At 60.3% G+C, this 27,985-nt stretch overlaps 1 protein-coding gene and 1 long non-coding RNA gene across 7 annotated transcripts; one reads left to right on the top strand and one right to left on the bottom strand.

Annotated features, from left to right (window-relative positions):
* On the bottom strand, nt 1-24,914 carry PTH1R (parathyroid hormone 1 receptor). 6 transcript variants are annotated; one of them, XM_040445156.1, is made up of 16 exons: nt 24,762-24,914; nt 22,496-22,551; nt 20,041-20,163; nt 9,628-9,730; nt 7,550-7,684; nt 5,834-5,944; nt 5,612-5,730; nt 5,362-5,456; nt 4,967-5,162; nt 4,307-4,460; nt 2,712-2,772; nt 2,303-2,369; nt 1,933-2,027; nt 1,184-1,325; nt 1,025-1,066; nt 1-516 (listed from the first exon to the last, which is right to left on the bottom strand). In XM_040445156.1, exons 3-16 carry the CDS (start codon nt 20,113-20,115, stop codon nt 139-141), a joined length of 1,773 nt encoding a protein of 590 aa, XP_040301090.1. In that variant the 5' UTR covers nt 20,116-20,163; nt 22,496-22,551; nt 24,762-24,914; the 3' UTR covers nt 1-138. The 6 variants fall into 6 exon arrangements, with proteins under 6 accessions (XP_040301090.1, XP_040301091.1, XP_040301092.1 ...); XM_040445157.1 differs by lacking the exons at nt 22,496-22,551; nt 24,762-24,914 and adding an exon at nt 21,212-21,396; XM_040445158.1 differs by lacking the exons at nt 20,041-20,163; nt 22,496-22,551; nt 24,762-24,914 and adding exons at nt 10,617-10,737; nt 11,259-11,377.
* On the top strand, nt 8,892-10,662 carry LOC121011123 (uncharacterized). The gene is made up of 2 exons (XR_005781501.1): nt 8,892-8,995; nt 9,585-10,662. It is a non-coding gene; the product is annotated as an uncharacterized LOC121011123 (long non-coding RNA).
* Nucleotides 24,915-27,985: the final 3,071 nt, after the last annotated feature.

The following is a 27,985-nucleotide window of genomic DNA, read 5'->3' as shown; positions in this document are numbered from 1 at the left end:
TTCCTTTTCCCTTTTTTTTTTTTTTTTTTCCTGTTTTGTCTTCCCAGCCCCAGCCCTGAGTGGGCAACCGTCCAACCACCCGTCTCTTGGTCCGTCTGTCGGCCCTCATGTCCATGGGTCCCACCCTCAGGTCCCCTGTCACATGACTGTCTCCCACTCCTCCTGCAGCAGGGCAGGTGGCCGCTCCGGCGCAGAGGCCTCCTCGTCCAGCCCCGAACAGGAGCCATTGAGGAACCCATCGTCCTTGGGAGCAGCCACGGCAGGTGGTGTGGTCTGGAGGGCCGGGGCCCCTGGTTTGGTGTGGCCGGGGAGCGGGGGGTGGCCGTTGGTGGTGGCGGCGGGCAGCAGGCGGGGGCTGAGGGGCAGGCCGAGTCCTGTGCGGGGGCCTACGTTGGTCACACTCGTGTGAGACACCATCGGGCCGTAGCTGTAGCTGCTGCTTCCGCTGCGTGCCTTCCGCTTGAAGTCCAGTGCCAGTGTCCAGCGGCTCCAGGATTTCTTGATCTCAGCCTGTACCTGGGGTGGCGGGAGGAGGGCAGGCCGTCAGGTAACCCCTCTGCCACATGTGCCCCCCCCACCAGGCCCAGCCGTGCCCTCCTCCCTGCCCCTACAACACTCAGCACTGAATAGAACCCGAAGGCACGGGATATCACTGGAAAATTCCAAGGCCAAGTAAAATCCCGTCATCCTCAGAACATGGTGCCTGGCTTCAGGCAGCTGACACGCCCAGAGTCTACAAGGCTCAAATGGCCCCAAGGGTGGCTGAGTTGTTCAGTCTGGATTATGGAGATTCAACTGTGGGCTTGGGAAGACACTGGCTATGCCAGAGATCGAAGAGCCCACAAATCCTAGGACGTCCCAAGCCTGAATCATCTGGAAAGACTCTGCTTTCACAAATGTCCTCAGGGATGTTCTTGGAGGAATATAGGAGGAGCCGAGCAGAAGAATGGAAGGCCAGGACTTGGGGGGGCCCCTGGCGCTTTCGCGTCCTCCCTGCCTCGTACCAACGTCGCCCACCGCTTACCTCGCCGTTGCAGAAACAGTATATGATGGCGACAAAAAATCCCTGTGGAGAGAGGCACGTGGGGTCAGGGCCCGGAGGCCGCATCCAGGGAGGGTGGGAGTGGACCCCCCTCCGCTGCCCTCCCCACCTTCGGCCGGGCCTTGGGCAGGGCCTGCGCACCTGGAAGGAGTTGAAGAGCATCTCGTAGTGCATCTGGACTTGCCAGAGCGTCCCTGAGACCTCGGTGTACGGCGTGGCCATGAAGACGATGTAGTGGACGCCAAAGAGCGGCATGAGCACCAGCGTGGATTTGAGCAGCTTCCTGGGCCGGCAGGGCACGCGGGTCAGGAACAAGCCCCTTCCCCTCAGTAGGCACGGTGCCGTCCCCACCCACCAGCCCTAGGCTCCAGGCTTCGGGAGCCACTACGGGACCTGAGGCTCGGGCCAGGGTGGAGGACAATCCAGTTAACCTGGGACAACCACCCTTCGCTGTCTTGGCACAGTGTTAATAGGGCCCTTTGGTGCTTCCACCTGCCGGTCCCCCTACTGGCACACACTCATCGCCCCCCCCCCCCCCGCCTTCCTTCTTCATCCCACGGCCCGTTCCTCAGGTCTTAGCTGAACCACCGCCCTCTCGAAGCCACCCACGGCCCTCACGGCCCTCAGACTTTGAATGACCTCTCCCTCTTTAAGGAGCGGTCTGGGTTTGTCTCACCCTTGCAGACCCCAGCTCTAGGGCAGGGCCTAGCACCGAATGGCCCAGGTTGGCTCTGGGGTGAGATCCCTGGGGCCAGCCAGGGAGTCAGGAGCTGGGTTCTCCCCCTGACACAGGCTCACTCCTGGGGCCTCTGTCTTTGCTTTTTCACATGGTGCCAGGGTCTGATGACCCCTGAGCTCTGAGGAGCCGGGGTCTGCCGGGCACAGCTCACCGGTACTGCTGCCGCGTGTCGCACCGGCCGGCATTGGTCTCCCGCAGCTTGGTGGCCAGCACCCGGACGATGTTGATAAAGAGGATGAAGTTGAGCTGTGGGAGGGAGGGAGGGCTGCATCTCGAGCTGCACCCCAGCCGGGGGTGGGGGCAAGGGTCCCGGGGCACGCGGCCCTGCCCGGACTCTGCTCTGCCACTGCGTCCCCAGGTGGGCCCTTGGTTTCCCCAGCGGACTGGGGTGGGGGGCAGCTGCTTCTCAGGCCTGTGGCTCCAGTCCTGGGGTCCAGGGAAGCCTCTGGTCCCCGTCAGGGGCTGGGCACTGGGGCCTGTGGCACATACCCCGACCCGGGCCTGTTGCCACCCCTGCTCACCACGATGGAGGCCAGGATGGGCACCTGGATGATCCACTTCTTGTTCCCGGAGCTCAAGTCCCAGCACCTGGGGGAGGCCGAGGCATCAGCTCCCACCCCCCTGTTCCCACCCTGAGCCTGCCCACAGAGTGGCCCCAGAGCTGGTCTGCTCTGACAGAGGACAGCCGAGTGTTGGGGGTGGCCAGGCCTAAGGCCACCCTCACACGCTTCTTTTGCAGCAGCCTCTCGTGACCCTGAGGGGGCACCTGACTCAACGCTGGATACAAAACTGAAGTGGGGCCCACTCAGGGCCGGGGTACAGGAAGCCCCCTCACATACCGCACAGAGGAAGAGGGCTCCAGGGGTATTTCTGGCCTGTGTCGGAACCCCCCCCCCGCCCCCGCTGGCCCCCTTCTCCACCTGGACCTACCCGGTGTTGGCCAGGCTGGCTCTCACACTGACCCACACGGCCACGAAGATGGCGGGCAGACCTGTGGGTGCAGAGGGGGCAGCGTGTGAGGAACCGTAGGTGCCGCCCACGATGTCTCCCCCCTCAGCCCTCCTCGCCAGACCCCTCTCATCCTTGAGGACCCCTAGCTTACCCAGTCACCGTCCCTGACCCCCCTCACCCTGGAGCCACGGGCTGCTTGGCGACAGAGCCACAGGCTGGCATGTGCCACTCTGCTTCCCCAACAGCCTCCTCTGAAGGCTCTAGTGCCCAGCGCCCAGTTCAGCCCTCTGCCCTCATCTTGGCTCCGCGTCTCCCACCCACACATGCAGACCTGCCAGGCACAGGGTAAAATAAGGCATCGCTGACTTCCCCGTGCCCAGCCTATTCCCCACTGCTCTCCTCTCAAGGGCAGTGATCCGCACGGGGCGCTCTTGTGGGGAGGGGGCCCAGTGCCAGCATTCTTCTGTCCCAGCACGCCCCCCTCCCCAACACCCAGCGTGAAAGGCCCTAGCCCCCACGGATGAGACTGGATGGAGTGACAACCGTCATTCCAGGCTGAGTAAAGTCCACAGGGGAACCTTGGTGTTCCCAGGCCCGAGTCAGCTCAGAATGCACATGGTACCTCTCAGTGAGCTCTGCCTCTAGAAGGGAGCCCAGGTTCCCACCTTCCAGACCCTCACACTTCATTCTAGGCCAGGTGAACTCTTGGGAGGGGCAGGGTGCAACCTGGGTTTATGGTGGGAAAAAGAGCTGTGACATTCTTGTGTCATGAAGCTCTGTGTGCTCCCAATCTGTGTGTTTCCTGCCCACCCTGACACTCTCTAGCCCCAGAGCCCGTGTCAGTTCCTGGAACCAGGCCCAGATCTCCCCCAGCTCTGGGGCTTGCTGTGGGTGAGGACAAGGTCAGGGTGTGGCAAGGGGCTGTGGCTGTTGACCTGAGAGCTTCTGGGTGCTGAGTGCAGGGAGGAGGGCTTCAGCCACCGGGCCTACCCCTTTGCAGTCTGGCCAGTCGCCCCAGTCTGGCCAGTTGCCCCGGAGCCCAGCCAAGCTCGGGAGCTGCCAACAATAATGGACAATTATCGGTAACTCAATCCCAGAGCCCGTGGGGGAGCCGTGCAGAGCCCCAGCAACCCACTCTGCAGAGGGGCTGCTGAAGCTCAGATGATGCCGAGAGCCCGCCCTGGGGCTCTGGGTCATGGATCCTGCAGGCAGTGAGGGGGATCGGTAGGGAAACAGGGCTCAGGGTGGAGGGGGCATCCCAGATCCCAACCTTGGCCCTAGTGTGATCTCTGACCCGAGATCCCACTCTGATCCTGACCTGAATCTTAACTTGAGAGGACCCCCTCCTTCTCTTGGGCTGAGCCTCAAGGCCAAGTGAACCGCAACCCCGGGCTGAGCCAATCCCAGGTGAACCCTGACCCCTGGCCAAGGCTTGTTGCCTGAATCTGGGATGGGGTCAGACTCGCAGAAGGGTGGATGGGATGGCATATACTGTGTGGGCACCTGACCCTTTGACCCTGCTGCCCATGGCCCCACCCTTGCCCCAGCCCCCGTTGTCCCCCACGCCTGCCTACCCCAGCCGAAGACCGTGAAGCCCCACAGATACTTCTTCTCTGAGAAGAAGGCCATGAAGATGAGGCTATGCAGGTACAGCCCCTCCACCAGAATCCAGTAGTAGTTGGTGGCCAGGAAGTAAAGGAAGAAGGTCACAGCTACCCTGCAGCCCGCCTAGGAGAGCAGTGGCGTTAGCCAGAAGGCAGGCCTGCATGTGCAGAAGTTGGAGATGGGCTGAGGGCTGCTCATAACATAGGACAAGTGGTGCTGGTCACGAGGGCAGGAAGGGCCAGGCTCTGGTCAAGGGCAGAGCTGGGGGTGCAGGGAGAGGGGGAAAGCCGTCGCCAGGGGCAGGAGGGCACTCAGGACAGTGGCAGGGAGCAATGTGAAGAGGTGGGGGGGGCGGGCGCGCTGGGCTGAGGCAGGAGTGTTGAGGAAAGTGCCGGGTGGGAGACAGTCACAAAGCCCACGGCAGCAGGGGCTGGAAGCGGGGTCGAGAGTGCCGGGTGGCTGTGCGTGGCTCACTCCAGTGGCATGGCAGGAGGAGACGGGCAGAGGGGAGGGCCTAGCGGCAGGTGGAGGTGCCGGGCGAGGGATGGCAGGGTGGGTCTCCCGCGAAGCCAGAGGTGGGGAGGTGGGGAGGGGGGCGCGGGCCGCCGGTGAGAGGGAGGGGCACTCACGTAGCCGGCGGCGGCGGCGGCGGGCGGCGGGGGCGCCTGGGCGATGGCGCGCAGCTCTTCCTCGGTGAGGCGCTCGGCCTCATCGAGCGTGGCCCCCGAGTAGAGCACCGCGTCCTTGACGAAGATGCTCACGGCGCGAAGCATGAAGGACAGGAATAGGTGCATGTGGATGTAGTTGCGCGTGCAGTGCAGCCTCCTGCGGGGCGCGCGACAACACCGTGGGTGAGGGCACGGGGACGCGCGGCGGGGGGTGGGGGGGGGGCGGTGGCCGGGAAGCCAGGCTGTGCGCGGCGGGCAGGGACGCCCAGCCCGGGTAAGGGGAAGGGAGGCACCGGACCTCGGCCCCACCCACGCCCACGCCCACCGAGCGCGGCCCCGCCCCTCGCCCCGCGCACCTGAAGTACGCCAAGATGAGCACAGCCACGGTGAGGGAGGCCAGGGAGACAGAGTAGCCCACGGTGTAGATCATGCCCAGGCGGTCAAACACCTCCTGTGCCGGTGGGGACACACCGTCAGAGCCCTGGGACTCAGGTGGAGGGTAAGAGGCCAGTGAAGGTTGCCGGAGGAGTCAGGCCTAGCTCAGGGGTCACCAATGGGGTAGGGTGACCTTATCCAGGTCAGGTTAGGGAGGGGGAAAGCTCGCACCCGTTCACGAGTCTCATTGGTCAGGAACTTGACACACTCGCTGTAGTTGGCCCATGTCCGGTTGTGCCCAGGCACCAGTTCCCAGCTGCCATTGCGGTCACACCGACGGTAGGCATGGCCTGCGGGTCCATGGGGAGGGTCAGGGCAGGCAGAGAGGTCTGGAGCCCTGAGCTCCAAGTCCTGGCACCCCTGTGGTCCCCACCCTACTCCAGCCTGCCTTACCTTTGTGATTGAAGTCATAAATGTAGTCGGGACAGGGCACGGCCACCACCTCACCTGGTGCCCCCAGCGGCCAGCAAAGGATGTGGTCCCACTCGGGCAGGCAGGGGCGCCCTGTGCCCACAGAGACAGACAGACAAGGTGGGGGACACCAGTCAAGTCCATGGTTAGTGACCCAGAAGAATGAACACACCTGTGGTCGCTGGCTCCCTCAGGGACAGGTGTGCCCCAGGACTGGAGAACTCAGGCCTGGAGCGTTCTGGAGAGAATGTATTGAGCCTTACTACCTACTGTGCCCTGCACCCACCTGGCCTCATAGAATTCACCCACAGCCCCTGTATGCAGGTACTGGCATGGCCCTATTTTCTAGATTGACTGGTGGAGGCCAAGAGAGACAAGTGATCTGCTGAAGTCATACAGCCTAGGGCCCTGCCCTCCTCAGGGACTCAGCCCCTGGCTGGGCCTTTCTCTTTTTCCTCTACTCTTGGTCCCACCTCCAGGTGTCCCTGGAGAAGGGGAAGTTCCCAGACTAATTCCCTCAGCTGAGAATGCTTTCCGTGTGATCGTTGCCCAGGGACCATGGACAGGAGGCAGGAGGACTAGCTTCCAGTGCCAGCTGACCTCATGCAGATGTCCACCCTCTTTGTATTCCAGCTTCTTCACCGGGTAGCTGGGAGTGACCATATCAGCCTGTGCTTCCACCCCCATCCCAGACCCACCCTGAGCACCTGCTACAAGACTCCAATGATCATTCGTAGGGAAGGTATCATCCCCCCAAATCTAAGTGCTATCTGTGGGATTCTACCCTACTTTAGGGCTCCAGCCTCACAGCAGAGCTACTAAGTGACCTTGGAGGGTCCCCAGCCTCTGAATCTTCTACTTTCCACCCCCCAGCTCCCTTCTTTCCCTCTGCAGGGCTCCAGCCACAGGACTCTCCAGCCATCCTGGAAGGCTGCCTTGATGGCTGGACCCACCCCAGCCTGGTGAAAGGCTCTCTGTCCTGGGCACCATATTCCCAGCCCCGCCTGGCTAGGCCCACAATTCCCTCTGGTCCCTGGGGAGCCACAGGGCGACCACAGCCTCCCAGATGTGGCCCATCTGGAATCTGCTGCCCACCCAGCCGGTTCAAACCGGCCCTGTGGCTGCAGCCTGGGCTCTGCGTTTGTCTCTCTTACCTTCCTGAGGGACAACACTGCCCTGCATCTTCCTCCCTCTCTTTTCTTCTCCCCTCCTTGTCTCACTCTCTCTGGCCCCACTCGTCCGTGGCTACCATCCTCTCGGGCTCTGTGTCTATGGCCCAGGATACTATTTTTGATGGACCCTCCTCTGACAGAGTCCCAGTCCCAGTTTGTGCCTCCCGGTCCCCTGTCTGTCTCTCCCTGTCTTTGTATCTGTCCCTGCCCCTCTGTCTCCCAGGTTCTCTGTCATCTCTCTCCATGGGAGGGGCCATAGCCCTGGGGCCACCGCTGGGGTAATGTGGGGCAAGTTCTCTGCCCAAAACTCCTGGGTGTCCGGGCCCATCCAGCTGCCGGCCCCCTCCACACCATACCTCCTGGGCTCTGTCTCCTCCCAGCCCCTCCCCTGCTTTCCTAGGGAGGGGGCCACAGCCTCTTCTTTTCCACAAGAGCTGAAGAGCATGAGCTCACTTGCCGGGGATCAAGCGGCAGGGTGGGTGGGTCCTAGGTGGTCTCCCATGGATGCATGGAAGCACAGACATACCTCGGCGCCTGCTGCCAGTGGGCGCCTCCTTGTCCTCCTCGGACTCAGGGTAGAGCTTCCCAGATGCCTTGTCTTTCTTAGGCTTCCCTGATGTGGATGCAGATGCCCATCCTTTGTCTGATTCCATTATGTCAGCTGGAGAAATCAGGGCAGTCATGGCTATCAGTTGTCCTACGGCAGGAGACCCAGGGCACACTCCTGCCTCAGACTCCCCCTTTGTGCATTGTGGGTTCATCCCTGTCCTGCTGACAGCCCAGGCCATTGAAAGAGCTGAGGTAACAGGTGAGGAAGCGCTTTACAAACTGTGAAGTACTTGCCAGGTGCAAAGTAAGCAGAGGGTATGGAGACTGTCAACAGGAGGTTCAAATGGGAACGCACACCATGCGGGCGTGGGATCAACTAGCCGGCCGAGCAGTAAACGTGGGCAACGCACGGGCAGAGGCGGTGTCCTCCGACCCAGGAATCGGAGCCAGAGCCTGTGCAGGAGGACGAGGCCCCACCAGGGGGCGCAGGACAAAAGCGGACGGTAGGGGTGATGTCAACGGAGAGGTTAAACTGTGAAAACGCAGCCTGGCCAGAGCATTGTGCAGCTCAGGAAGCTGGCGGTGTGGACGATAACAGCAAGAGTGTGCAGCTGTCAAGGGTGTTCAGGCAAGTCTACCTACCCGTCCGTCCCCTGCCCTGAGATACTTGAGTTAAGGGTTCACAGGGTCCACAGAGGGACTCCGGAGACTGAGTTGGGCTGGCCTTTCTCTCCAGTAGAGAGATGTTCAAGATCTCTCTCCCTCGCTGAAAAGTCTCCCTCATTCTCTGACTTGTGTCCCTTCAGTGACAGCCTGAGCAGGGCCCCTGGCCCTCCCGTGTCAGGGTCTGTGGCAGCAATGGGAAGCTGAGGGCAGACGCCCCAACTGGGATGGAATGGCTGTGCCTGATCCTTGGGGCATCAGCAGGGAGGGGGTAGCAAGATGGCGTAGACCAGGAAGAGAGGGTCTCCATCAGGATGGGGCGGGCTGGGGCGGGGCAAGGTGCCTCCAGGCTTCCACAACTAGGAAGAGCGCTGGGACCCAAAGAGAGGGGGCCCACCTGACCCCCAAACCCTGAAGTCACCGGGGCAGGGAACCAAGGAGTCACCAGTGGGGCCAGTGTGGACAGGGCTGTGACCAAAGAGACCATGTGAATCCCTGTGACTGTGAGCAAAGTCCACGTGCTACAAAGTGTGTCACTGTGTGCTTGGGTCCCCGGCAGTCTGAGAGCCAGCTCCAGACAGGAAACTGTTCTTGACAGCCAGTCGGGGGGGCGGGGGGGGGGAGGGTGGGTCTGGGCTTCTTCCAGGTCCATGAGACTGATCAGACAGGCGGCAGAGGCCTGGATGGGTGCTAATGAGCTCCCATCTTCGCTTCCAGGAAATGGACTCAGGGCAGGATAGGGCAGGAGGCAGGACGGAAGGTGAGTGCCCCCCCTTCACCTTAGCACAGGTCCCTGGAGAGGCCGCACTGGTGGGCAGCAGCCCTCCCTACCTCAAATCAAACACCCTCTCCTGGACAGTAACTATGACTCAGAGTCCCAGGTACCCATCCCTATCCCTCTGTCATCCTCCCCGTCCAGCCCCATGCACCCCAATTCTCCTGACCCTGGACACCTCAGCCTCGTCTTCTGACCAGGTGGCCCTCTTCAAAGATCTACTTATCCTTCTGGACCTTCCTTGGATACCTCCTCCTCCAGGAAGCTGTCCCAGCGCACCCCAGTGGGATTTGGCACCCTAGTCAGTGCCCCTGATCCCGGTGTGCCTTGCCAGATCTAAGCCTGTGGGGATGATTCGGACTGTGGCTGCCTTCATACCGCCCTAACCCTGCCACGGGAGGGAAGGCTCAGTGCATTTCAGTCTGCTGACTTTGATGACACCTGACCCACCCCACTTTGGCCTGACCTCCCCTTCCAGCACCCCCACCCCCACCACTTCCCTGGTGCCACTTGGTTCCGCATCCTAGGCTCTCATCTTCATTTGGACCCTCCCTCCCTCGGACCTCGCTTCCAGACCCTCCTTCTTTGGCCCCGCCTCCCTCCGGCTCCGCCCCCACCTGGCCTCTGCAGGACTTCTTTGAGCCGCTTCTGGCATTGGGCCTGGGCACGGTGCAGCAGGAAGATCTGCTCCTCTTTGGTCATGACGTCATCTGCATCCACCTACCAAGTTGAACGTCAGACTGCAGGCAGGACTTACCAGCTCAGAGGCAGGTCCTACAACCATCCCAACCTCCCTGAGGGACTCCCGCACCCCACCCCCACCCCAACCCTTTCCAAAGGCCCTGAGTCTAGAATTTGGGAACTCTGCCTTACAAAGCTCCCATTTTACAGATGGGAATCTGCAGCTCCAAAGGGTAGGGCCTGTCCCACCAGAAGGATAAAAGAGGGAGGGGAATGTCCCCTGCCTGTCCGCTAGTGACCCTGTAGGCTGCAGCCACTGATACTCTCTGTGCAGTCTGTTCCCTAAGGGTACATGGGAAAGGGATGGAATGTCCCGGGATGGATCCTCACAGGATCCTGTCTGTTGGGGACCTGGTAGGGAGAGGGGGTGGATAAGGAGTGGTGAACTCTGGGGAAATAAACCAGCCCTGGATTCTTTCAAGCCCTAGTGACCTGGGGGACCTCCGGAGTCACCAATTTCCATCCTGGCCCTCTCCCCAGTCACTGCTCTCTGCAGTGAATGGTGAGTGAGTGCCTCAGCCGCTCCCACCCTTGTGGTCCCAGAAGCTAGAGGACTGAGGAATTGCTGGCCAGTGGTCTGGTTGGGCGGACACTCCCCTGCGGGCTGTGGGTGGGAGTCACCCACATCCCACTGCTTATCTGGAGGCTCCTTCCACCCAAGCCGACCCTGTGTTTTTTTCTTTTTTTAAGTGTACTTATTTTGGGAGAGAGAGCGGGAGACAAAGAGCCAATCCCAAGCACCTCTGCTCTATCAGCGCAGAGCCAGATACAGGGCTTGAACTCACGCACCGTGAGAGCATGATCTGAGCTGAAATCTCAAGAGTCAGATGCTAAACCGACTGAGCCACCCAGGTGCCCGACTGACCCTGTATTTTGACGGTGCCAACAAGAGAGTATCAGTTCCCACTGTTTCCTCTGGAATATACTTCCTTCTTTTCCTTCCAACCTGTGCACCCTGGGCACTCGCTGCCACCCACTGGGGTTCCCTGGAATCATTTTGAGGAGAACAAGATCATAACGGGCATCGGGGTGTGGTCGCACCCTGAAGCTGTGTCCCCCCTACAGGGTTGGAAGCGGGTCAGAGTAAAGGCAGCATGCTGCCCTGGGGACGGCTTAGTGTGATCAAGTCTAGCCACTTCCACGAGTGGGACCCACAGAGGTTAATACATTCCCCTCGCATCCCTCTCCCCCCCCCCCCCAAGTTGGAGCCGGATCCCCTCAGACACCAGGACAGGGACATGTCTGTCCCCTTAGACCCCTCAGCCCCAAGAGCAGGGCTGTGTCCCCTCACACTCCACAGGGCAGAGCCTGGCTCCCTTAGCCTCTCAACAGGCAGAGCTGCTGCCCCTCAGCCAACGCATGGCGGGGCCGGTCCCTTGTCAGAGGGGAGCTTTGCAAGGCGGAGAGCCAGGGGGAGGCAGGGGAGGAAGGAGGCGGGCTGGGGAAGGGGCGGGCTGGCCGGGCGGGGCGGGTCAGGGAGCCCGGCTGCTGGGAGAAGTTAATTGACCGCGTCTCTCGGTGGCAGCAGCAACGGCTTCCAGGGCCAAGGAGTCTCCTATTGGCTCGGCCGGACTTGGGTTCCGCTGGTTTTACTTAGCGGAGCGCGTGCGCGTCTGTGCGCGTGCGCGTGAGGGGCGGCGCGGCGTCCAGCGGCCGCGTACCCACTGCGGGCCGGCTCGCGCGCTCGTGTGCGCCCTTGTCTCTTTGCGTTCTCACGTGGGGACTGTCCCGCATGCATCTGGGACGTGAGCCTCGGGTGTCTGGGAACATGCATGTGTACATGTGTTCCCGGGCAAAGGTCCGCGTGTGCGCCCCTGCAAGTGTGTCATGCGGCGGTTCCTTACGGGGGGGGGGGGGGGGTGTCTATCAGATGTCCGTGCTCCGTCTCTGCAGTCTGAGTTGGACCCTGAGATCTCAGCTGGATCCAGTGCCCAGGGCACCCCGGGAAGGGCTGGGGCAGATTGTCATGTGCTCCCTAGTGGCCCCCACACCTCCTGTTTCCTCCCGGCTCTACACGCTCCTCCTTGAGCTGCAGCGGAGCAGGATGGGGCTTGAGGGAGGACAACTGAGCCTGCCCTAGTTCACGGGGCTCCAAGGTTAACCAGAAGTTCTCTTTGTGCCTCTGGCATTGGGGGTCCAGGCTCCTGAGGGGTCTGATCCCTGCATAGCTGAGCTGCTCACCCCAACCCATGATAGCATCCCTTCACTACCATTTCCATCATTACAACTGGCACCTCCATCAATAAACGCCACCACCATCACCACCAACAACCATCATCACCTTGACCGACAACGCCAACACAAACCATCACCACCCCCATCACCACCGCCACCTGCACCAGCACCATTACCACCACGAGCACTAATTATTACCAGCAGTGTGACCGCCATGACCACCATGAGCACCATCCCGGCCAGTAGAGCATCATTACCATCACCGCTGTCGCTATCCCCACCAAAGGCAACATTAGCACCATCACTGCCATCACCATTATTGCCACCAGCCCCATAACCAATGTCGGTACCACCTCTACCATTGTCTTATCCTTACTCCCTCGCCGTACCCCCCTCCCCACCCCTTCTTCTGCCCATCTCCATCTCTCTCAAGACAAACAGATAATGCCCCATCTTTTTGCCAGCTGATGGAAAGCTCCTGAGTGACTGAAGCTCCTACCAGTCCCCAAAGGCTGGCACACCAGCCCTCCTAATAGACAGACTAGCCCACTGATGTGAGCAGTCATGGGTTGAAAACTGCCCATTCGGCAAAGCGTGCTGGCTGGGTGATGACCGGGAACTAACCACACGCTCCCTCACAGGCCCAAGGCGTCCGCTCAGCCTCCACTCACTGCTGCTGCTTTATCCTCTCTATGGCCAAGGGGAGGCACCCCTCTTTTCTGGAGTCTGGCTTCCACGGTGGGGGTGGGGACACTCAGGAGAAGGGAGGCACCTCATGGCCCCCAAACTTCTCCATTTATCCACAGGGATGGTGGCCCCACCTCTGACCTCCCTGAAGCTGTAGGAGCCACTGCCACTCAGGACTGCCACTGCAGCAAGAACCCAAGCCAGAATCAAGGAAGCACTTTCCCAAGGAAAGGAGGACAGTTCCATGCCAAGTTCATTCCCACTGCCCTTGAGTACAGCTCCCCTGCCCGCAGTGCCCCCGTTCGTCCTTCCCTCCAGCTGTGCCCTCTCCTCATCCAGGGACATTCTGCTGGACCTTGAATCCCACCTCCACCACTGATGGGCTGTGTGTCTAGGGAAGTTGCTTAACCCTTGTGCCTCAGTTTTCCACCTGTGCGAACAGGGGGATGATAGGGCTGTCGTGAGCATTCAGTGAGGTACTGCATGGATAGCCTGGACAGGGGTTGGGTCGGGGCCGAGCTGGTCGCTATAACTGCTCCCGTTAGCAGCGCCACCACCACCAAGTCGTGGCTCTCCTACTTGCTATGGGCTCCCCTGCTGCTGGGCACTGCAGGTGGCTCCAGGCTGGGGACCTAGAATGGCAGAGGGAGACCGGGTAGATGACTAAGTCCAGGGACCCACAGTGAGGGGTGGATGGGAGGCGGGACTCCAGAAGGTGGGGGAGGAGGGAGTACAGGAGGGCCTGCTGGGTGAAGTGTGCCTGGTGAGTTTTTGGGGCGATCCAAGCTGGATTCCCAGTAAGATTGCAAGTCACTGCAAGGCCCCCCAGGCTTGGGCTTGGCGGGTAACAGGGTCCTTCATCTGCCTCTGCCCTGACTGAGGAGGCCTTATCTCCCGAGTGTGAAGGGGAAAGCGAAGGCAGCTCAGTTTCCCCTCCTGGCCTGTTGACTCTGTCTGCTCCTCCCTCCCCGGACCTAACCAGCCCTTCTTCCCCTTTCCCAGCAGAGTTCAGGTCTTTCTGGCCCAGCTCCTGGTGCGGGGGACTCACGCTGGCTCAGTTTAAATAAACTGAGTGTGGACTCAGTTTAGATCTAGAGTACTGGCAGATCTTGGGTGTTAGGGGTGAGGACTGAGGGACCCAGGGATGGATCATAGCCAGGGGTCACCCACCAATGAGGGGGCCACCCAGCCCCAGCACCAGGTGCCCCAAATTCCCCCTCCCACATCCCTCTTATGGTCTGGAGTCAGGGCTGACTTCTCCTGACCTAACCGATATACGGCTCAGCTTCAGTGCCCCTTGCTATAGCACACTCCCCATGGTGGACCCCCCAACACAGAGCCTTCCTCTGTGCACATGTGTGCACGATGTGCAGTTTGTGAACACGCAAGGGGTGGGGTGATGCCCTGACTTCAGCCCTGAGCTGGAGGAATAGGGAGAGGGCAGCCTGGGAGCAATGAGCTGGTGTCTGTGGGGCTCCAGGCAGGGTGCAGGTGGAGGCTGGAAGCCAGTATGTTATTTACAAACATAGAAGGCTGCTGTCCCAGGGAGAGACTAGCGTGTGGTCAAGAGGCCCGGATGTGTTTCTCATTTCCTGAGTTCAGAAGCCCAGACGAAGAGAAAAGGCCATCTGCTCATTACCCCTCCCCTGGGGCGGGGACGGGGGGGGGGGGTAGCAGTTCCTTCTACCTGAGCTCCCAGAGAAGTCCCACTGAGGACAGTCTCCCAGTTGGGGATGAGCGTCCTCGTGTGGTGGCAGTGGGGGTGGAGGTGAGGACGGGGAGGCCAGGGGTGGTGATGGAGGTGTGACGGTGACAGCGGTGGTGGAGAGAGCCAGTTCCACGCCACTGACCAAATGAGGGCCACTCCTCTCAGCTCCTCTCCTAACTGCCAAATTCCACACATTTGCTGTCTGTGATCCCAGACATGCCTACATTCTCCTCCAGGCAAAACTAAGAAGGAAATACAAGGGCTACTTCTTCAGCTGCCGACACCCCTGCCTTTGGGAAAGGGGCTTCTTCCACTGAGTGGTGTCAGACTCGAGATGTCCTCTTGGGTCATCTCACCCATCCCTCTGCCAGGGTTCGCCCTGGTCCCGTGGGGGAAGGCGGCTGTCGGCTTCCTCATCACCTCTAGAGAAAGCAGACCTGCCTGGCATCTGTCTAGCCCCTCTGCCTATTGGCACCCACCCCGTTGCCTGTGGAGCTTTATCTACATCTCCTTTATCTTCCACCACATCCCCATCTGGCAAATGGGGACACTGAGGCCGAGAGTCACAGTCAAAAAGAAGAGGGCCAGTCTGCTTGAGGAAGCACCAGGCCCCATGGATCCCCTAGTGCAAGCCTCAATTCCGGCTTTCCAGAGTCCTTCTGGATTCTACCTCTTGCTGCACCAGGCAAGAGCCTCCCAGCAGAGGCTCCGAGGCAGAAAGGTAATTCAGGGGTGGGGGCAGACAGAGGCGACCACACGGCGATGGCGTTGGTGATGGCATCTTGTACTCGGCTCTAATGGGACAGAGGACAGTTGCGCCCTGGTGTTCGGAGTGAGGAGAGCTGTACCTCCAGAAAAGCCAGGAGGGGAAAACCTTGGCTCACAGGAGACCCCCTCGTGACCTACTGGCCTTCCTGCACCTCTTCTCCAGGTTCCACTACTGGGACCTGTGCTGGCACCCCTCGATGTCTCCCGTGCCAGCTGGCTAGGGACTGCTCCCCGCCCCTTGCTGCCCTCTGTCTGTCCGGCTGGCCCAAGCAGGCTGGGACGGGCTCCCTGCCGGGGACACTCCTGCCCCGCCACCGCTGACAAGTGCTGACTTTTCCTCCCCCTCTCCAGGCCTTCCTGAACAGGCTGCCTGTGTTCAGGGCTGGGAGGGGCTGGGGGGGGGGGGGGAGGCACTGTGACGCCTCTCATCCTGGCCAGCGTGGACGCCTTCAGGGCAGGAGGTGGGATGGAACCTGGGATGGCGGAGTTGGCTGCTGGACCCGGTGGATCTTCACAGGCGGCCACTACCTGGCCCGGAGGACCAAGGCCCAGAAGGATAGTACAGTCTAACTTAACCGTACGCCTGGTCAGCAGAATAGGATCCACCAGCTCTCACCTCTGCACAGGCCGGTCCCAGACTTGGGGGTCTTTAGGGTTTGGAGGTTTCTGGTGTCTTTGCGAATCTGAGGGAGGCTTTGCACCCTCTCTCAGTCACACCGTATTTTGCAGACAATTTCAGGGGTCTGCAAAAACCCCACCCCACCCTTTCTTTTTCCTAGGAACTCTCTCTCTGAAAGAGCTGCTTTCCTGGTGCGGTGGCTGGACCAGGGAGTGTCCCCAGAAGGCCCACAACAGGAATCTGGGGGAGGCCACTTGACGCCTCATTAAAACATTCCGAAGAAAACCCAAGTTCCCGGGAGGGCTCGGCTCCCCTCCTCCTGCTCTGTCCACAGGCCGTTCCCAGAGCTGGGGTGTGTGTGTTGGGGGGAGGGGGGGAGGTGTTTAAAGGCAGGTGATATAAAAAGCTTGAACAAATCAATACAAAAAAGACAAATGAGCTATGGAAAGAGGAGTGAGTAATGGCTCTGTGCAAGCTCTTAGAAGAGGGACAATAGACCAACGTAAAGTCCCAAAGTTTATGGGTAATTGGCAAATTAAAATGACAAGATGCACCATTTTTCACCTATCAGAATGGCAAAGGTGAAAATCCTCATGCTTCCCCCGTGAGACAGAGGGTGTTGGGCAGAGACCCTCCTGGTCCCTCCTGGTATTGTGAGTATAAACTTGTACAAGCTTTCTAGAAGCCAGTTTGGCCATGTCTATTAAGATAAAAAAACGTGAATGTTCTCAGACCCAGCAATGACAGAATCTAGAAATACCCTGCAGAGAAATGGTCACACGGGGCCATGGGAGGGCGTTTCAAGGAGCTCTTCTGCCCCCCATCTGGAATCTCTCACACACACACACACACACACACACACACACACACACACACCTATGCAGAAAAGATCTAAATATACATTTCTGGGGACTGCTTAATGCATCCCAGATTTTGGAATACTATGCACCATTAAAAAATAGATTTATGTTTCCTGGCAAGAAGATCTCTAAGACATACCTTTAGGCAAAAAAAAATGCACATGGCAGAGCTTTACCTACAAACAGACACCATTCATTTGACAACAAGCAGAAAACGACAGAACAAAACTATCTGCTTTATATGTACACAAAAAAGTACCTTTTGGAAATATACAGGAAAAGGTCTGGGAGGACACCCACGGACCCAGACTGTTAAAAATGATCTTCTCTAGAGGGGGCCCTGGGGCTTGGGAGCCATCAAGGGTGAATTCTGTTTACTCTGTACTATGTGACTCTTTTATAAGAAAGAACATATTCAAGTATCAGTTCAATAAAAAATAAGAAGAACATATTCAAGTATCAGTTGTTCAATAAAAAAATTTAAAAAAAGTAAAATAACAAGGATTTTATGGAAGGAAGGAAGGAAGGAAGGAAGGAAGGAAGGAAGGAAGGAAAATTAAATAACCCACAGTGGGACACGGGGATCTTGCTTTGGAGGAAGCTTGGTGCAAGAGTCTGAAGATGTGGGTTCAAGACCCACCTCTGCCACAGATTCACTGCCTGAACCTCAGGGCTCTTTCCCATAAAATGGGCTGGTGAAAGGATGGAATGAGAAAACATTTGTGACAGTTTCTAGCTCTGAATCTGAGGACAGCCATTGTTCAACACGTGGTGGTTCCTTCCTGTCTTTAAAAGAGGGTCCATGGCCACACTGGCTCTGGAGCAGGCTAGGAGGGCTCACCTGTACTCCCACCCACCACAGCCCCTCCTGGGTCTGACCCTGAGGTCGCATCACATCTCTGCACTCGAGGCCTGCCCCCCGTGCTGACCTGCAGTTTCTCGTTCACATGTCCTTAGGATGAGGCATCCCCAAGGATGGTTTTGCCCCCTACTCACAATCTGTGGATCCGTCCCTTCCTCCAAAATCCACTCCACCTGACCCCCAGCTCGCGGCTACTATTCCCCGTAAGGCACAAGATGGACCAGCTGAGTCTGGCCATAGCCGATGTCCTCACAGTGGGGCGCTTTCTGCCCCCCCCAAACCTGAGGTCCCTGGGAGCCCACTTCTGGGACTGGCTAGGCAGGCAGCATGAAGGTTTGGTGACAGGAACTATTCGCTGAGTTTGGCGGGCATAGTGGGCCACAGCACAGATCTGGGTGGGAACGGTCACCCCGGGGTTCAGAAGAAGAAACTGGCAGGCTGTCAGTCTCTCGCTGGCTCCAGCTGAGCCCAGGGGGCCTACAGGGTATTGGGTGACGCTTGGGCCACATCCTCTAGACCTAAAACCTAGAAGGTCTTCGGGAAGGTCCAGGGTATACACAGTCCGAGTATCCCGCCACTGCTGTCCCGACAAGGTCTCAGGGCAGACCCAGACAGGGCATCCCTCCTCCTGCCCTACCCTCAGAACTGCACCGGGGCTAAGCCAGGCCAGTTCTCTGCATGTGCCTCAACTTCCCCAGAAAGCAGTGAGGGGCCCTGGGGACCCATTACCCCCTCCCCACAGAGACACAGGGCTTGGCACCAGGTTGGCATGCAATAAAAAATGGTCATGTTGATTGCGTGATTCAGATTACTTTAAAAATGGGAACAATAACAGAACCTTTTTTAGAGGGTTGTTGGAAAGATTAAAGTAGTTAATATTGTAAAGTGCTTAGAACAGTGTCTGGCAAGAAGAGAGTGCTACAAAAGCATCTATTAAATAGAAATAAGAAACAATAGACCTGGGTGCACATGTGCTCACAAAAGTACATGCACATATATGCACAACCACGTCCCTGCAAGTGATGTGCAGACCCAGCGTCAGACACATGTGAGTTCACACGCGTCTCAGACACACACTCACGGGGACCCGGAGAACAGCACGCCCCGAGTCTGGCTCAGCCCTGCTCTGACACACAGACATGCTCTCAGGACACTCACACCCACCTTCCTGTCTACCCCATATATGTGCACACAGACCGCGGGCTGGCTCTGCACACAGCCTGGAAGGGGCCCTGGGGACCGTGAGCCTGGCCCAAGGGGGGTGTGGGGAAACAGCTCTGGGTCCTTGCATTTGCCTCCGCACAAGTCTCTGAGCCTCGATTTCCCCCATCTGCAAGTCCTCCTATGGGGTGAGGTCTCTGGCTTTGGGGAGCCAGAGTTAAGAGGGCACGGGCACCAGGGAATGGAACGTGCTGAGGCCCCCAGAGGAGAAGAGAGCCTCGGATCAGGGGATTCTTAGCAGAATAGTTCTTGCTCTTTTTTTACGGATGGGGAAACTGAGGTGTGGAGGATGGCCAAGGTCACATGGGCATCAGGCAGCTGGAGGAATCTCAGAGCTCTTGCTTTCCCGATGAAGGTTCTGTCTGGGTAGGGAGCTGGTGAGGGGGGAGGCAGCTGCCTGCCTGCCTGCTTGTCTCTCTAGAAGGCAGATGCCCCCACCCGGGAGGTACCGGGGAGGCAGCAGGGGCCTTGAAGTGGGACACACAGGCGGACCCTCTCCTCAGCAATGAGCTAGTCTCCCGGGACAGGGCTGCTGAGGGATCTGACTGACTCCCCGGGACCTGGCCCCGGACCACGATGCTTTCCTCCTTGTCTCCGGCTCTTGGCCTCCGCCAGTGCCTGCTTTTCTGTGCTATTGTTGGTCTGTCTGCTGCTTCTGCTCTGGGGAGCCCTCATCCCCACCCCATCTGTCTCTCTTGCCCACCTCCCAGCCTGTTTCTTCTTCTCCCTCTGGTCCCCTCTTGGCCTCTGCTCTGTCCCTCACTCACCAGAGTCCCCCTCCAGCACGTTTCTCCTGGAGAAGTGTTCTGTGAGGTCGGTCTCCTTCAGGGGACCTCCATCCTTCCTCCATGCCACACACACCGCCTCCCTGGGCAAGAGGGTACGCGGTGTGTGCACGCATGTGATTGTGAGAGCTGGAGGGGACCCCTAAATCCTACCCCCTGCCTGGTTGGTTCTGACCTCAGACTCACAGCCCCGTGTGCTGGATTGCAAACAACATTTGCAGAAAACAGAGGCCCTTGAACAAAGTCTGTGGGACCCTACCTTAGGGCCAAAGCCCGGTCTACAGCTAGATCACATTGTCATCTCTGAGGGAGACACAGCCACGGGAGTGGTGCTCGCAGAAGCAGAAGATAGGGGAACCCCAACCATAGATTTCCAGACTTGGGACCCCAAACCCAGCCTTCAGAAATTACGAGACCTTAGGCATCTGGCACCAGGTCCAGACACCCCAGAGACAGCAGGCACCCAGGATCTCGGGTCAGAGAGGACGCTCACCCAGAGTTCAGATTACTCAGGGAACCTAAGACTCTGCGCCCCGGTCGGACCCACCCCAGGGACCGCAGAGCAAGCCCGCAGCCTGTCCTGGAGCGCGGGTGAGGGACTTACCAGTGCGTATGCGGAGCTGAGCACCGGGCAGCAGAGCAGGAGCGCCAGGCCGGGCGCGATCCGGGCGGCCCCCATCGCCACCGCCTAGGGCCCCGTCCCTCGGGGCAGCCGCCGCCGCCGGCCCTGGTGGTGGTGGTGGTGGGGTACAGAGCTGCGTCAGGCCGGGCTGCCCCGCCCACGCCCGGGCCTAGGGGACCCCGGAGGCCCGGCGGCCCGAGGCCCCGGGGCCCGGCGCGGGGCCCATGCGCCGAGGGCTAGCAAGCGAGCGCAAAGGAGAAAGAGAGGGAGGGAGGAAGGGAGGCAGCCGGGGGCCGGGCGGGCGGCGGGCGGGCGCCGAGCGCTGCGGAGCTGCCCGTCTGCCTCGGAGCGGAGAAATCACATCCATATGGCCGGGCCCCCCGCCCCCGGCCCGCCCCCCCTCCCCCCCCCCCCCCCCCCCCCCCCCCTTTCTTTTTTTTTTTTTTTTTTTTTTTTTTTTTTCTTTTGGGGAACTAGGAGCTGTGGCTTCGCCCCACGCCCAGTGGGGGAGGGGTCGGGGGAGGGGTTGGGGTCGCGGTCTGCGGGGGGCGAACCGGCTGTTATTTTTAGCTCCGCGGGCAGCGCAAGGAGGGGAGGTGGGGCGGGGCGGGGGGCGCGTTTCGAGCCGCTCGGGGCGTGCAGCTTAGGGACGCGATCCCAACTTTGCAACCACATTTTGAGCCCTTCGGCGATCGGGCCGCCGGCTCCCTGCCCCTCAGCCCCCTCGGATCCCCATCCTGTCCGCCGCCGCCTCCCGCACCCTCTCCCCATCCTGGGCCGGAGCCCCGCCTGCGCCCGCGCGGCTGAAGCACGCCTGCGGCCGGGACGCTCTGCCTGTCGGCCTGTCTGTCAGTCCGTCTCTAGCTCCCCCAGCCTTGGCCTCCGTTCTTCCAGCAGCCCCGAGCTCCGTTTCGGTCACTCCCTCGCTCCCACCCTCCCCCCCCCCCTCCCTCTCTCTACGAAAACATTTGCAAGTTTCCAAAAAAGCCACCGAGCCGAGCGGCGCGGGGCCGCCAGCTCCACCGGGCTCCGAGGAGGCGCCGCCGACTGACACCGAGACGGACCAGCCCGCCCGCCCCGGCCAGGCCCGGCGTCACCCCTACCCAACGCCGGCCCCCCCTCCCCGAGGCGCCGGCCCCCGACCCCGACTTACTCCGAGCGCGCCGCCGCGGCCCGCGCCTAGCCATGGATGTCGGGGACCCCCCGACAGCCTCCCCAGGACAGCGCCCCGTCCGCGGCCCCGGGGGCACTTCATGGGGCTCTCGGGATCCCCTCTGGCCGGCCTGGCCTCCAGCGCCCCCCGCCCGGCCGCCGCTCGGAGCCGCCGCCCGCCGCGCGCGTCCCTCGCCTCGGCGTCTGCCGCTCCCCCTCCCCCCCGCGGCCGGGCGCCTCTTCCCTCCCCCCCGCCCCCCCCGGGGCCCTCCCCCCCCCCCCCCCCCCCCGCCCCCCCCGCGCCGCCTCCGCCACGGGTGTGCGGAGCTGCCGAGCCGAGCCCGCTGCCCCTGCCCCGGGACGTCTCTCTAGAGGCCGCGCCCCGGGTCGCCAGCGGCGGGATGTGAGTGTGGAGGGGACGGGGCCAAGGGAGCCCTGACATCGGGGCCCGGAACGTAGCCCGCGACGCTGCCGCCGCTTCATTCTCTTCTCCGGGAGGCACAGACGTTATTTTTTCTGATCGGCCTGCCCGGGCCCGTGAATAGGGACCCTCAGCCGCGAAGCACGGGAGGTACCCCGCGCGCCCCCGGCCGCGGCGCTGTCTGTTCGCCCGCGGGACTCCCGCTCGGGCTGCACCGGGGTCCCTGGGGAGGCTGCCGGGCCGCCAGCCCCGAGCCTGGCTCGGCCGCCACGGCCCTCCCGCCCCGCCCTCGCCTGGACCCCCGGCCTCGGGAACTCCCTAGTGGGTAGGTCCGCTGTGCTCTAGACCCGCCCCCGCCCCTGCCCGCGTCTCGGGGCTCACGTCCCTCTCCCACCCTCCCCGGTCTCTCCCCGGGTCCGGGTCTCTCAGAGTCTCGACCCTTCCAGACGCCGGCCCGGCCTCCACCCCTCCAGCTCCGCCCCTGACTCCACCCCGGGAGGCTCCAGGCCGCGAGACCCGGGGCTCGGCCGGGACCCCCACTCCGGAGCCCCGCGTCCCTCTCCACCCCTTCACATCTCCAAACACCCCAGGCGGGCTCTGGTCCACTGGGGACCCCCAACTTGGGGGAAGAGCGGGATGAGTCTGTGGGGGCGGGGTTACGAGCTCATGCCCGGGAGGGGACGCTGTAGCGCCGAGAGGAAGGCATCTCGGACCCCAAGCCTGCCACCTTTCAGTATCTGGCAGGGAAGCCGAGGTGCTGGGGAGGGCCTGGGACGCCTCGAGCGAATGGCTTTAGGGATGGCTTGGGGGAAGCTGCCCTGGGAAATACCTGAGTGGAGTGGCAGCCCCTGCTTACCCACTCACCTGTGGTATATCCTGCGCAGGACGACTTCCTGCTCTCTGGGCCTCAGTTGCCTCATCTGTAAACCGAGGATTTGGCCAGCTGATTCAAAGGGCACTTTTAACTTTACTGTTTTCGTGCTGCAGAGGGTGGGTGGCCAGACCCATGGGGTCTGTAAGCTTCCCAGACTCAGCCTGTGGAAATTGAGCTCCTCAGAGCCCCCAAACCGGCCCTCGCCCCCGCCCCAACATTTCAGGGATGGCCCCTCCCCCCATGTGAATGGATCTGCCGGCCTAAACCCTCAGACTACTGGAATCCAGCTGCAACCAGCCTTTCTGTCAGCCCACCCTTCTTCAGGCCCAAACCCACCCATCTCCCATACTGTGTGCACAGCTGTCTTCATATGAGTCTGTGGCCACATCCTCCTCTGTATCCCACTACCCTCAAATTTCTTGTCCTGGTGATTAAGGACTATGCTGTTTGAGGCAGTTTCCTCCAGAGGTGACTTTCCCCAACAAGTACTGTCCCCTAGACTCCTGGCCTGCTCATGCTCACTCCCCAGCCCTCGGCCTTTGTAGTTTACTGTGCTAGGATCATGCTATGCCTGGTGTAGAGAACATCCCTCCCTCCTTGTGACACCATCTTCTCCATTCCTGGGGGGCCGGTGGGGGGAGGGGCTGTGATTTGGGAGCTGCCCCCTATGGTGTGTGGGTTACTTAGCAACAGGGACAGAGAGGCCCAGGAGCCCAGAGTGGGTACCTAAGGAACATTTGTGCTTCTTCTGGGTTATAGTTTGATAGTCTCACTTTTATGTCTCTGTTCCTAAAGCATTCTATTATGTTTTATGGTTCTATGGCTGACCACCCCTGCCCTGTGATAGGAAAAGAACATTCATGGAGGGATTGCAGGAACTAGGGGCTGATGTAGGGAGGCCTTAGATCTGACACCAGAAAGCTTGACATTGGGAAACAAACAATATTTGTACTCGGGAGGACCGGGGTGGGCTGTGGGTAGGGCTGCAGAGAGGGGTCTGACGGGCGGTGGGCCCCTTAAGGGCGTTCCTCTAGCCATAACTCCTGTGCCTCACCCCAGAAGCCCTTGCTGGATATTCCACCAGTGTGGGTGAGGCTGATCCCCTAAGTCACCTCTAGGCCTCTGGTTAAAGTACCACCATGGGGATTGGGTGTCACACATTAACTGGTAGCACCCGCCTGCCTGACAGAGCCAGCCTGCCCTTTTTGATAGGCAAGCCCCAGGGCCCCAGGGTCAGTTTCTGGTCAGTTTCAGTGGTTTGAAAAGGTCTGGTTGGGGGGGTAGGGAGCTGCCTTTAGGGATTCCTGCCTCTGATGGGGAAGAGCCAAGATGGTTACTGGAGCTCAGAACTGGAGCAGAGACTGGACTCCGGCCCAGTGACCCTAAACTGGATTCTGCTGCTGCCATTGCTGCTGTGAGTAGGGCTCTGGCCAAGCTACACAGACCCTAGGGCCACGGTGGGCACTAGACTCAGGAAGGAAAGACAGAGGCTCAGCTCTTAGCTCTTCAGCCTGGCCTCACTCCCTCAGAAAACCCCTTGTCCCATTCTGGGAGCTCTGTGGGAAAACTGGCCTGCAGACCCTCAACACTTCATCCCCCAATCCTAGCGCCAAAGTCAGCTTGAATCCCTATCTCAACCCTGATCCCGGACTGAGCTTTATCCCCTACACGGAGTCTTTATCCCAGTCTGACCTCTGACCCCTAGCTGAACCCTGACCCCAGGCTGAGCCTCCACCAAGCCTCAGACCTCTCCCTGGTTCCAGGCCCCTCTGGAAGTTTTTCAAGGCAAGGGGCTGGTGGGGGTGGGGATGGCCAGGCCATAAGTGAACCGAGGTGCCACTTTTACAGCCATTTCGCCTGCTCATAAACACCCCCCACCCGGATGAGTCACTGGAGGCTCCCACGGCAGCTGCTCGGGCAGCCCCCTCCCCTTGCAGCAGGAAGCCTGGTTTTCTCACCTCTCAGGAAGGCGAAGGGAGGGAAGCTGGGGGCAGGGGGCTGGGAGGCTCTGCCCCAGGCAGGGAGCACTCCTGGGGCGCCTGGAGGAGGGGGGGGCCTCCTGTCAGAGACCCCCTCCTGCAGTAACGCCAGATCCACAGACATCTCCACGCAGGCACGCCTTGTCTGCCCCACAGCACGACACAGGCACACACATGTACACACGCACACAAACACATGCGCTAACGCAATGGGGCAAAACAGCCTTGCCGCTCCCAGCTGTGCTCGGGTCCCAGGGTTGCCTTGGATCCCACTCACCTGGAGCCCACAAGGTCTTCCGGGTAGGGCCTGGAAACACAGAGCAGACTCAGGTCGGCCATGGAGAGGCCATGGATAGGTCTGAGCTGCCTCTGCTTCAGACCTAAGCAAGGATGTTGCTGCTGGGGACAGGAAAAAGGCTTAAGTGAGAGCTTTCGCTTGAAAAGAAAAATTAATTATTTTTTACCAAGCCCTGCACCAGCCCAGGACTTTGTCCCAGACGCCTGGTGGGGGAGCAGAGGGAGGTCCAAGTGTACCTGTGTTCCGTGCCCTGAACTGGGCCCTCCCCCACCTCCAGGGGTGTGACACAGGCCAGCCCAGCCCTTCAGGTGTGGATGTGACACGGTGGTCCTCTCCTTGCCCTTCCAAGCCTCTGTCTGGCTAACTCTTCTTCCGTCTGTTCTGGTGTCCCTGTCTGCCTCTCCTGGCCTTTTCCATGTCTCAGAAATTTCAGGCCACCGTGAGGTATGAGCAGAGCCCCTCTGAGTGACTTCGTTAAAGTCTTTGGCACCTGAAGGAATCAGATGGAGGCTACAGGTAGTTTATACCTAGCTCACAGGCAGAAAAACAGACCTGAGAAGGCCTCGCCTCTCAGCACTGGGTGCTCAGTGTTCTTCAGGCAGGTGACACGTGGGGACACTCATTCCACCCAGCCCTTGTCCTAATCCTGCAGCCCCATAGCCGCTCCGTATCTGACTCCTCGCCCACTGGAATGTGGGTTCTTGGCATGAAACCAGCCAGTGCCACTCAGGCTCAGGGTCTGCATATGCTGTTACGGAGGCAGGGTTGTGGACAGGATGACCTTCCTCTGTGGTTCTGTGGAGTGAGCTGTGACGGAACCAGGGCTGGGTCACGACACCGAGAGCGAGGACGTGGACAGATGGGGTGGAAGAGGCCATGCAAGACCCTGGAGCCTCACTCCTGCACCCGGAGACCCTGGCTGGAGGCTGCCCTTCTGCCTGAGCCCAGCCTGAGCTGGTTTGTGTCTGGAAGTCCCAGGCTGAGCCTGACGAGGTGTAATGATTCACGTGGCTGCTGCCTCTCAGCACATTCCAGCAGTAGCCCCCAGCGCCTGGCACGTGAGGTGGCTGGCCCCAGACCAACCCCAGCAGCTGGGGCACGTTCCTGGGGCCCCCATCCTCAGGGGAGACCCTTCCCCAGGTCTTCCAGGCTCCTGGGGAGGACACCACAATTTACAGTTTCCAGAGCACTTTCTAGTTCACAGGCTGGAGAGGGAGGTAGAGAGCTTGTCCATACCTGGCCTCCGGGTGGGAGAAATGAGGCTGAGGGGGTAGACCGGGATGGCCAGGGGCCTGGAGTGAGACGATGACAAATTCGTGTTTTTGGGGCTCCTGCCCCCCGGTGCTGGGCTGCTCCTAGGAGCGCAGCACCAAGGGGGATCCCTGGGTGCACAATGGGGACCAGATTTCAGCTTTGCAGGTCAGTTTTCCTCTGCCCTCTGTAAAGCTTGCTGCTGCCTGACTCTCCACTCACGGAGCCTCTCCCTCCTCTGAGCCCCACACGTCCCTCTGCTCTTCCTGCTGTTCCCACTCTCTCTGGCCAGGGGAGTGGGAGGCTGGGGCCTGTTCTGCCCTGACCTGTGGGTCCCCTTCCTGCCTTGGTTTCCTGATCTGTCCTTCACAGGCCAGTTCAAGGCTTGAAGGGGCTCCACAAAGTGTGCAGGCACTCAGGGCTTGGCATCTATGAATCTGAAAACCTGAAGACCTCTCTCCCTTTGGGGGCCGCCGGTGCAGGCCTGGCTGTGCTCCTCCAGTGAGCCCCAGTCCAGGGCTCTGAGGGGCGAGTCTGGCCCTCAGCTCCGGGGACAGGAAGTTGTATTTTGGTCCTGGGTCCTTGGGAAGGAGGCAAGGGAGAATGGCAGCTCAGACCCAGTCATGTTTACTCGGGCCCGGCCCCCTCTGAGCTCAACAGGCCCATTCATCGGGAGCCCCATAAACCCTTTGGGGCTCCCTGAGGTTCAGAGCGCCGGGACGCCAGGACTGGCTACCGCCCCCGGACCTGCTGGGGGCCATGGGCAGCAGGTGGGGCGTGGGTGAGGCAGGCCTGGGGGTGGCCTTGGACAAGCCTCAGTTTCCTGACCTGTACGCTGGAGTAACGGTTCCTGCCCATGAGTGTTGCAGAGCAGTTGAGAAAATCGAGGGGGCTTTGGAGGCTGTGTCCCATCACGCCAGGCTTCTGAGAGCATGTCCTCAAAGCCCATGGCCTTCGAGGCAAACCTGAGACCCCACACCTGGCCTTGGGGTGGGCGTGGGTGCACATCCTACAGCGGTGGAGGGGGACCCTTGTTCTCTCCAGCACACAGGTCCTCATCTGTCCAACAGAGGGTCTCCATCAGAAGTGGAAGCGTGAGGATTGGTTGGGGCGTTAAGGAATGAGGCTCCAGGGTCCGTCCACCCCCAGGTGAGGACGGGATAGCTCACACCTCACACTGTCTTCAGGCTTCCAACTCCGCTTTAGTCGGATGGGGTCAAATATTGTCCCCTGGTCCCTTGAAATGGAAGGGAGGCAGCAGCAGTATTTGTTAGGTGGGAAGAACTGTGGCTTGGGGGTCTAAATTCCACCCAGCTGCCGTGTGACCTTGGAATAGTCCCTTCCTCACTCCAGGCTTACCAGCTCTCACCCCCTCCGCACCCCTGCCATCATTGGCTGGGGTTAAGCCCTTAGGGTTCCCATGCTGGGCATCTGGGTGGGGACCTGGTGATGGAAAGGGCAGGGTAGGAGCAAGCCCTCCCACCCCAGATGCCTTTCAACAGCGTCCTCACATGCCTGGGCAACCTGGCCAAACTTCTGGGACCCTGGTGGGGGAGGCGAGACTAGAATGGAGTCTCCTTTCCCAGACGCCTTCCTGGTGGGGTGTGACTTCCCACTCCAGTGGTTGTAAAATCCCCTGAAGCTTGGTGGGTCCCTGGAGAGGGGGGGTGTCTGTGCCTCGGAATACCCCCCTCCCAGGCGTGTTTGACACGTGTTTCCGCCTCTCCCAGCATGGGCTCCCGCTGCTGCTATTTATAACTTTTAAGAGCTCCTGCCGACTGCAAAGTTTTCTTAAACTCAAAATATCACCAAGGTCCTGGGCACGCGTTCCAGAGGCCGGCTGGGCCCTGCGGTTTGAAGGGACAGGGGGCCAGGAAGGAAGACACAGAAAGAAGGGGATTAGCTCAGACACGGGGTCCTGGCTGGGGGTTATGGTGGGGAGATCTAGGGTC

The sequence above is a fragment of the Herpailurus yagouaroundi genome, unplaced genomic scaffold (assembly GCF_014898765.1).
Source record: "Herpailurus yagouaroundi ecotype Mexico unplaced genomic scaffold, PumYag 193, whole genome shotgun sequence".
Classification (NCBI taxonomy): domain Eukaryota; kingdom Metazoa; phylum Chordata; class Mammalia; order Carnivora; family Felidae; genus Herpailurus; species Herpailurus yagouaroundi.
Note: the sequence above shows the minus strand (reverse complement) of the source record. Positions and strands in the feature narration are given on the sequence as shown.